Below are 9,635 nucleotides of genomic sequence, written 5' to 3' on the forward strand. Positions count from 1 at the left end.
AGGAAAGCCTCTACCTAAATTATAAATTTCCGGGATCCCGGGATAAAGGTTCTGACTCCAGGGCGGGACCAAACTTGGTACATATGTGTGCAAAACATGTAAATGATATCTGCTTTAATGCTATTGATGCTAAATTGAAACTAAATGGTTGTTTAGAAGGAGTGGGTAATCCTTTACCAAAAGTTTAAATTTCATGATCCTAGGTAGTAAGGGTTTGGTTTTAGGATGGAGCCAAAGTTATTATAATGACTATTGTCTTCAGCATTTGAAGGACTTCTTCAAGTTTCCTGATACAGTATAAAAACTAAATGCATATTTAGGAAATGCAACCCCAGAATTTTGATTTAGGGTGAGTCCAAATTTGGTATATCGTTTAATGATAATACATATATCATTTTTTCATTAGTATATGCTCTTTTGAGGGACTAGTGATGCTTTTGACTAGTACTCAGGTTACCGATAAGACCTGTGGACCTTTTGTTTCTGTCATTGTTACTTTACATGCTAATATATCATACTATAATGCGAATTAATACCATTATACTACTTTAAATAACGCAAATGTACGTTTTATTTGCAAATGACGTCAGCAATATACCAACATAACTAAATTTGTCGTGTGCATGAACATGTGACTGATAGATTTTAGGCAAGATTATTTTACATACATAATAATCGCATATGTTATTTCATAATCGATATGCACAGCACCTGCCATTTAACACTTTATTGCTGAGCATTTGTATTTGTTTTTCTTTGCGCCAAAAATTAATGCAATATGTACACTTAAGTTTTACGTCAATAATACGGTAATTTAAAAGTAAGCAAGCATTTTTATCCCCACAAATTAATCGTTCTCCTGAAATCATTCATCTAACGTCAATTAAATATCTCTAACTGTAACTAATGTTAAGTGCTTCAGAACCGACGTTTCATAATTTGTTTTGTCAGAGGAAAATCAATTCTTGGAGTATAGTCAAAAATTGACACAGTAACACAATTAATGGTTAATACATTCAAGTTGCTTACTTTTTCTATGTCTTAAATGATTGAAGAAAGAGGGACAATTATGCTATTTAAAGGTCAAAGGTTCTCTGTATATATGATCAAGTAATTCAATGAAAATCTTTTAATTGCTAAATGGATGTCAACCTAGCAATAGTGGTGTTCTGCCTGGTGCATCTTACCTTTGGGGGAGATGAGGTGGTGGTCACCTCTAACGGTCAGTACTGGCCCTGGGATATATCAGAAAGATTACCAATAATGGGCAGGAAGCAGTGCACACGGGAGTGTGAGATGCGGGGATCAAATTGCCTTGCTGTGAACTACAAGGCTGAGAGTTTGCAGTGTGAAATTCTGCAGAGCATACCCAGCAACTTGACGGAACTGACTCAAAACGTCAATTATCAATATATCCAAATGACGTCACAGACATCGGTAAATATCTATTATTTTTTGCAAAATCTCTGTAAATGGTTTTTTTTTTTTTTTTTTTTTTTTTTTAGATAAGCACGTGCATTTAGATCTTAAACATCAAACCCCATGGATATCATTCTGTCGTTCATTTTTATACCATAGTTTTATGAAAATTTTAACATTATTTTTGAATAGGTGTTTTCCTCTGCAGTATGCGATTCTTCATGTGCCTCAACAGGTGGTCACTGTGTGCAACTCACATCTGGCTTAGACTATTGCAGAGATAGTAAGTCTGAAGTTATGTTTATATTGAGAATTCAACTCTCATCTAGGTTAGACTCTTGCGGAGATAGTAAGTCTGAAGTTATGTTTATATTGAGAATTCAACTCTCATCTAGGTTAGACTCTTGCGGAGATAGTAAGTCTGAAGTTATGTTTATATTGAGAAATCAAATTTCAACAAAGACAGGGAAATAAATTGTTTAGGATAGGTGAATTTACCATGCATTGAACACTCGCTCTCCATTGGGAAACTTAGCATGCTCTGTGTATGATCAATATTTAAATCAGGACAGGCTACTGACAAATATGTTGATGTTGCAAGTGTTTCAGCAGTCTTGTTTAAAGGTGGCAGTTCACGAATTTTACTGTCTTAATAATGATGATTTTTGCAAATACAACCTGTCATTAGATCGAATGCTGTCTGAAAAGCTTAATATAAATTGTTATGCTTTCTCTTTCACACTGATTCGTACTACCGATTACTCCGTTTACCTAATCAATATATAGGGCCACTGCGGGTGTAACCACCCAACAGGAGATTCTTATTCCTCCTAGGCACCTTCTGGTGTGTACAGGGGTCCATATTTGCATGCCCTACTCTTAATTTTGCATTTTTGTATAGGATTTATGAGATTGACCACGGTTCATTATCTCCAGTACTATATCTATCAGAACACAACATTAAATCAAGAAGAGCAAACAGTTTTGTAAATATTATGTAAATTGTAAGAGCAAATTGATTTATGAACATAAACACACACTTGTTAGTCGATTTTACAAAATGGAAATCCCACCGAATTGGCATAAAAGTACAACTTTACAATAAAATCAAAAACTAAAAAAAAACTTTAATTGAAATTTTTTAGCACAGTATTCAAATGCTCTTGCACTTTATCTTTAGAAACATATTCATATTGACTGTTACTCTTTATAACCAAATATTGGACACAACCTAACCATAGAACAAAATACTACTACAAGATCTGGAAATACTGATCGGATGTTACATGTAAGACAACGAGAAACTAGAACAGGACTAATACCCCCGTAGGGCAATTTGTGTGGTGGAATGGTGACTTTTTGTTCATTGAAAATACCGGTAAATGGTTTGTAAGATATATTCTGGACAATGTCATTACTAGATGCTGTCATAAGACAGTAATGCACGCTCGCAAGTGCTTGTATTTGAATATACTATCTGTCTCGTAATTTTTGTGTAACTAGCAAAGATGCTACAATAGTTACCATATAAAATATTCTATACTATATAAATTCTTGCTGCATATGTCAAAATGTTTTGAGTATTCTGTTGGGCAAATGCCCTCGGTCATCCTTATTTGATAACTGTTCACCTATATTTTAAACGATGGAGGTCCTAACCCCAAACCATATATATTTCTGCTGCACATATCAATATGCTGTTGAGTATTCTGATGGGCATGCACCCCAGGGTCATCCCAACCCCATTATTTTTTTATTCTTCAAATATCTTTAACAATGGTGGAGATTCCAACCCTTAAAACAAAGATGTTCTTGTTGTACATGGCACAATGCACCGAGCACCAAGCCTTTGTTCGTCGTTTTCCCACACCATCTGCCCTTCAAGGTGAAAACGAAAATTCCGAAAGCTTATTGCAAACCTCAAGGACATTACGAATCACCTACTACATAACATTCAATAGGAGTTCTGGGAACAAAGTTTTTCTACAGCAAAATATCGTTTTCAACCGCCGATTGGCCCCCTAGTGTGTAAATGAAAATTCTGAAACCTTATTCCACATCTATATGACATCATCAATTACCTTGCAAAAGATGATTTAACTACTGCGTAAAATGCAAGAGGAGTTTAGGGACCCGGGGTTCTTTTGTCGAAAATCGTCGTTTTACCACCAACCCCCGCCCCCTTCGCCCCCAGGATGAAAATGAAACCATAACATTATTTGCAAAGCTACATGACAACCGCAATCATCTTTCAAAAAATGATTTGGTTACTGCGTAAATTGTAAGATTCTGGGATCCAGTAATTTTAGACGACCTCCATTTGGACCCTAAGTGAAAATGTAAATTCCGAAGCCTTGTTGCACATCTTCAGGACACCCCGGTCACCTTCCAAATATAATTTGGCTACTGCGTATAATGTAAGAGGAGTTTTGTAGAAAAAACCCATTTGGCTCCCAGGATGAAAATTCGGAAATCTTATTGCAAATCTACCGGACGCCACCAATCATCTTCCAAAAGATTATTTGGCTATTGCGTAAAATGTATAAGTTCTGGGAACCAGGTTATTCTTTTATTTTTTCACCCCATTTGGCCCCCAGGGTAAAATTGAAAATTCCAAAATCCTATTGTATATCTACAGGATACCACCTATCACTATTCCAAACGCTTAATGGACGGACCAGGATAACAACAATATACCCGAACTTTCTTTTAAAAGTGAAGATATGATACATAAAAGGCGAAGATAACGAACAGTGATCAATCTCATAACTCCTTTAAGCAATACAAAACATGTAATACCCCCATCCCTGAAAATGGAGAAAAAATATCTATATAAAACTTCCTTGAATCAATATAGAAGGAACAAAACTTTATAATTCATATGATGTACACAAAGTTTTAATCACATCTGTTCATATACCTTTGACTATTACGGACGGACAGACAAGGTCATTCCAGTATAAACATACATGTAGTTTGCAGGAGGGCAATAAGCTTGGAATTTCGATCTTCTACTGAGCTGATAACCTGTTCTGTATCCTTTTGGTAAGGCCACCATTGTAGGTGTATAACATTGTGCATAATATTGTAATTTAAAAAGTTGGATATCATTACAATATATGTCTTAAAGGGGCATGGGCACGATTTTTGATGGATTGAAATTTACGGTTCTTTTTTTTTTTTTGGATAGAAATAAGGATTGTTTTATAAATAAGTGATTCAAATTTTTTTTTCATACAGGATATACTTTGTATAACATAAAATCTGGGTCGCACAATCGTGTTTGCCAATACGCTTGTCATAGGCAGGAATCCACTTGCGGAAATGAGAACACCAACATTTCTAAAAACTAAGTTTAAAGCATTCAACATTTCGAAATTACAAGTAAGAAACAACTGCAAGTTTTCTTTATAAAAGTATAAAAGCTTTTTTCCCCAACAGAGCCGACAACTGATAGTTGATTAACACAGCTCGTGCCTTCTTTTGAAAATGAAAAATTTAGATGTCTCAAATACGTCTTTGTGTCAGTTTTTGAAATTTAGGTTTGTTGCTATGTTTTACACGAATCAAATGCCATCATATTACTGATTAAATATTTTTAAAATTTTGCTACCAAAGTTGTGCCCCTTTAATGGTATCGAGATAAAAATAAATGTAGGATTTTCGTATTCAACTCGGGTCTGGCACGTTTCGAAGAAGACAAGGATATAATGGACTAGTACAGAATCAAGTTCACTGTATCTTCTAGCAATATGATGATGTGCGAACGACATGCTTTATTTGATATAAAGCCTTATTTTAAAAAAATGATATTTGGTTTGAATTTTACACATTTTATTTCATTTATAAAGGAATATTCAGGTGTGAGTATCTAGTACACGTAAATATCGTGCTTTTTTAAATGAAAGTTTGGCTGAAAGAAATATCAATTTTATCTCCACAAATGTACATGAATGACCAACTTCGATCAAAATCTGATCATTGAATATAGTATTCAGAAAAGTCCCCTGAGTAATAAAGACCTGTTTTATCATATGTTGACAAACTTATTTCACGCAGCCTTGTCTCAGAGTGTGCGACGCCTTTACTCGTTTTCCACTGGGATCTGTAACGTGATAGTAGTTTTCGTGCATATTGGTCTGTATATGATAACTATGTAATTACACATCTAAAAAAAACTGTGACATACTCGAAATTACACCAGACGAGTGCGACGATAGTATTGAACTGGAGTTTAAACCTTTAAGCAGAGCGAGAGGGGTCTATGTATGGTATATTCACCACCCTACTTCACACCTGTGAAACGTCTTCTACACCACAGCAGCATTTATATACAAGGCTTGTTTTTGGATTCTGTTTTTCATAAATGCATATTGTTTATACCTGTACATAATTATACAACTCATTTTTGTAATATCATTTTACTTTGACTAACTAATTCCTAAGATACAGGTTTACTAAATTTATTATAACTGAAAACAGGAAGACGAGTTTTATAGAGACATTTGTATTTACAGTAGAAAGATTAATCTACTCATTTATGATTTATGTTTACAGCCAAACGCAGATGCCCGACAAATTACCGGTTTTCGGCTGCGCTGAATTTCTGTTATCTGCTTGTGCCCATACTAGCAGACTTTCAAACCGCCATGGATCATTGTGAAGGCATCGGAGCCAGACTAGCTGTACTGCCAACCATGGCCCACGTAGATTACTTAAAAGCAGGTTTGTTTTACATTATTCAATATCAAAATGAACGAATACCTTATTATTAGCACTCCTATCTTAATTTCTAGTATCATCACAAATAAACGTTTTCATATAACTGTTTTCGTTGGTTTAATTCTATAGCAATATAAAGACAGAAAATCGCATATATACATGTATTCATAGAAAGTTATATAAAATAAACATATATATACCAGGTAGTGATATTATGACAAGCTACACATTCCATGAACCACCGCGTTGGTCTAGAGGTAGAACATTGGCCCAGCATGCGGAAGGTCGGAGTTCGAATCCCGACCGCAACAGACCTAAGTCGTTAAAACAAGTAATAATAATACCATATTTATATAGCACCCTTTTCATACACTATATACGGTCAAAGGTGCTTTTACGGTTCCAACGCCAAACGCTCGGCATCGGGTGTGAATGTCACGGATCCTTGGAGATGACCTTAAAAACGGATGTCTCGTGTCACACTAAAGAACCCTCACTACACAATAGCCGTAAGCGCCGAGCATAGGTCTAAAGGAGTCCTTCATTGGTCTTGGTGACGTCTCCATTAAAACAAGATGCAACCTTGTTTATGTCGAGTATGAAGTGAACACAACCTGTGATTTCTGGGTTTTGTCGTCAAGGACGATCTGTTACGATAATCGAATGAGAAGGTGAAGGTAACTAGCACTACCTAATCTCAAAACTCCTATAAAGAATACAAAATTAAGAGTAGGACAAACACGGACTCTTGCATATACCGGAGGTTTGATAAGGTGCCTAGGATGCGTAAGCATCTCTGTTGACCGGTCACATCCACCATGAACCCTATCTATTACCATGCACCGGGTATTGCACATAAATATATATACTTTAATATTTGAACCTGTGAGAAGTACAAGATGAAAAACAGGGTAATGAAAACCCTATTTAAAGGTCCATATTATGATGAATATATAGCCGTATATTTTGTGGAAAGTCATCAGTTCGTAATAGTTGTTAAGAGGGTGCATTGGCGCTATTTACACAGCCGCTTAATACAATTCAAAATGTTTGTGCAATGAATGCTGCGGTGTTATGTGAATAATGCATGATTAATAGAAAATTATTTTTATCATTTTGAACACAAATACACCTTTTACTCACACTTTCATGCAGGTTAAAGGAATCAATGTAGATTCATTTTAGTGCTTATTGTTGAAAACAACTCTTAAAAGACATTTCCATTTAAAACTTTTTTTTTGTAAAATAAATCTTTCTTTTAATTGTTTTAGTTATATAGACATTTCAAAACATCATCAAAAGCAATAATGACATTTTTTAAAATGTTGGAATTTGTATCTATTCACTAAGAGGACTATAAAGTTTAAAACCATGTGTTCCTTTTCTGGAAAACCAAACATAACAATTTGTACATTAAATTCCAATCTTTACGAGATTTTCCAAAAATCCTATCTAATAATGTTATCCACAGTCTAAGAGACAGACGGACAATAAAAATGGTTCACTGTTCCTAGTTCTAGTGCACATATTGAGTGAAGTGAAGATCTTTTAATTTTGACACGTGTAGGATATTGTTAGTACCTTGTATTTTATGAATAATTCTATAATTGGAACATATCTGTTAATTCATATCTTAATCTCTTATCACAGGTTTTACATACATGCATCCAATTTGAAATTAGTTGCAAGTTTAAATCATTAACCCTTTTGTTTTCGCAAATAGGTCGATGCTGTGATTTTAACATTAATAAACAATATTTTTAGATCCTTTTTGTATTTACACAGAATTTTAATGAATGCATGTTCATATTGTTTAAAAGTTGTATCATATGTTAACAGTTTGTATTTGGCCTTTAATGCACAATTGCTTATTTCATTTCCTCATATGTAGTGAATAGAATCTGAATCAAGTAATCAGCCCAGGTAGCTGATAAAATTACCGTGTGTATCTAATACGTCACGGACTAAGTGAAACTCTTTGTTATATAGTGGCGAGCAAAATATGTATTAATTATTTTGAATCTTTATTTTATCGTTATACCACAAGGGTTCAAACAAAATATGAAAATAAATAAATTTTGGTCATTCGGTGGTATATACAATTACCAGAAAATTAGCGTAACCTAATTTGTGAATCTCTGTTCACTTGCAGAACGTACAAATGGCTACCTGACTAGACTGAAGTATATGGTTGGTGGTCAATGGGATACTACATCCGGGACATGGCGATGGTTGGACGGTAGCGCAATATTTGATGCAATCGATATATCAGCATGTCGTATATCTAACAATATCGGCATCATTGCTTGGGAGAATAAATACCGACTGATGGATTTAGATATTTCAAACATTGAGGAGTTTTTGTGTGAAAAGGTTTTGGGATAAATATTTAAGCAAGATAACAAGGACATACATGTAGGACAGTGGGGCACACAGTAAAATAAAATTTGAGACGGTTAATTTGCGTTAATTTCATGGTATGGATATTCCCCAGAATTGAAATCCTCCTCCAGCAAGAGAAACTGAACTGCAATAAAGAACGACAACTCTTCCACCGCGAAATTAGGTCCCCAAGAACATTTTTGTATGGTCTAAAACCCCAAAAAGTTGACACCCTAGGGCAACATGTGACTGCACACTGCGTCCTTATACACGATTCACTGAGACACGTAAGAGAACCTTTTCTTTATCTATCAACGCTTGCCATCTTACATGTGTTCTGCTTATGGTCAGGGTTTTTTTTAAATCGAGGCAGGCTGCTGCCAAATACGTGGATGTAACAGGGGTTTCAACAGTCTCTTTTCAAGTCAACGTTTCTCAAAAACTATGGTTGTTATAACGATCTAGTTTGCCAATATAACCTGCCATTGGGTCAAATGCTGTCTGACGTGTTTCATACCAATTGTCCAATTGTTAGACCGTTCTTTACACAATAATTCTGACTACGGATTACTCTGCTTTCTTGCTTGATCAAGATAGAAGGCTCACAGCGAGTGTGACAGGTCGACAGGGGATGCCTACTCCACCTATAGGTACCTGATCCCACATCTGGTGTAACAGGGGTCCGTGTTGCCCAACTCTACATTTAGTATTCCTTATAGGAGTTATGAGATTGATCATTGTTCGTTATCTTCAACTTTCATAAATATCTTTTTGAGACAACGATGCAAGACTAAAGATATCAGACATGTTTATGTGGTGGCAGGTGTGGAACTTATGTAGTGTTTGCCCAAATAAAATCGAAAATATTGATGAATTTGCAGCATTGAGTGAGAAAAAGCAAAGAACCAAGTAAAGAAAAGAAAAACACAGAACTTGGCGATAATCTGATTACAAGAGTAAATGCAACCATTATCCCTTGCGGTGCTAAAGCAATTAAGTTTGATATTCTCAGTGTGTGTGGTTTTGGTTCTTAGAGATAATTTATTTTGATTTAGAAGACTGTACACAAACAAGTTTAATTCTGTTAATGTATTGTATGAATAGGTGGATAT

At 35.1% G+C, this 9,635-nt stretch overlaps 1 protein-coding gene across 1 annotated transcript; it reads left to right on the forward strand.

Annotated features, from left to right (window-relative positions):
• Nucleotides 1-884: 884 nt before the first annotated feature.
• LOC125646409 (uncharacterized) lies at nucleotides 885-9,391 on the forward strand. Its single transcript, XM_048872658.2, has 4 exons — nucleotides 885-1,437; nucleotides 1,612-1,702; nucleotides 5,977-6,144; nucleotides 8,294-9,391. The coding sequence occupies exons 1-4, from the start codon at nucleotides 1,141-1,143 to the stop codon at nucleotides 8,524-8,526; spliced, it is 789 nt and encodes a 262-aa protein (XP_048728615.1). The 5' UTR covers nucleotides 885-1,140; the 3' UTR covers nucleotides 8,527-9,391.
• The last annotated feature ends 244 nt before the right edge of the window (nucleotides 9,392-9,635 follow it).

This window comes from Ostrea edulis, chromosome 6, assembly GCF_947568905.1.
Source record: "Ostrea edulis chromosome 6, xbOstEdul1.1, whole genome shotgun sequence".
NCBI lineage: Eukaryota > Metazoa > Mollusca > Bivalvia > Ostreida > Ostreidae > Ostrea > Ostrea edulis.